Below are 1,070 nucleotides of genomic sequence, written 5' to 3' on the forward strand. Positions count from 1 at the left end.
GCTTCAAAGAAACAAACGTAAAGACAAAAATAAAAAAATAAATTCTAATTTAATAATATAATCTTTCTAGATTGGCTAGAATATTCTCATTTAGTTACCTTTTTCTCCGCAGTTTTTAAAGTATTTTTTATTCTTCAGATCCAGAGACTGACCGTGAAACTATATGTGATAATAATTCAAATAATTATTTACTCACTATAGATGAATGATAGTCCCACAAACAGTTAAACTACAAAATAATTATTTTACAACACACCTTTTTGGAATGCCTCTACATCTAGTAGCTCTAAGTCTCCGTCGCATGATGACGACATCCCATTTACTATTACCTCCTGGTGGAAGTTTTTGGTACTTCGAGTGTATGAAGTGACATCAGATTCTGTAGGGAAGTTTTTCTTTTTCGTCAGAGGACATTTAATTGAGCTGTTTCGTTCCTTCGTGCTCGCAGATTGAAGATCAACTTGTTTAATGGCTTGGCTATTTTTTTGTGTTACCGAAAGAGGGCGCATTTCTAAAATCGTTGTTGAATCACTCTCTTTAAATGAAATTTTTCTGACATCTGGTGTTGAGGACGTTATGATAGAGTCAGAGTCCATTTTATGATTGGATTGTTTCCGTTTCGTGTCCTTCAAACATGCTCTTCGTATTTCTTTGGAGCTGCAGAAGAAGATGAAAGGATATTCATCAGGGTACAGCAAAATGGCCGACTGTAACTGTTTAAATAATACTAAAACAACTACAGCTAAAATGGCCGACTGTAACTGTTTAAATAATACTAAAACAACTACAGCAAAATGGCCGACTGTAATTGATTAAATAATACTAAAACAACTACAGCAAAATGGCCGACTGTAACTGTTTAAATAATCCTAAAACAACTACAGTAAAATGGCCGACTGTAACTGTTTAAATAATACTAAAACAACTGCAGTAAAATGGCCGACTGTAACTGTTTAAATAATACTAAAACAACTACAGTAAAATGGCCAACTGTAACTGTTTAAATAATACTAAAACAACTACAGTAAAATGGCCGACTGTAACTGTTTAAATAATACTAAAACAACTAC

The 1,070-nt window shown here is 33.1% G+C and overlaps 1 protein-coding gene across 1 annotated transcript in view; it reads right to left on the reverse strand.

Annotated features, from left to right (window-relative positions):
- The window catches only part of LOC111089426, a 3,874-nt gene extending 3,248 nt beyond the window's left edge, over positions 1-626 (reverse strand). The window contains exon 1 of the mRNA XM_022401892.1: positions 257-626. Within this exon, the coding sequence (XP_022257600.1) occupies positions 257-596 (340 nt within the window). The 5' untranslated portion in view covers positions 597-626. The remainder of the gene's footprint in view (positions 1-256) is intronic.
- Between the last annotated feature and the right edge of the window lie 444 nt (positions 627-1,070).

Source organism: Limulus polyphemus, unplaced genomic scaffold (genome assembly GCF_000517525.1).
Source record: "Limulus polyphemus unplaced genomic scaffold, Limulus_polyphemus-2.1.2 Scaffold6195, whole genome shotgun sequence".
NCBI lineage: Eukaryota > Metazoa > Arthropoda > Merostomata > Xiphosura > Limulidae > Limulus > Limulus polyphemus.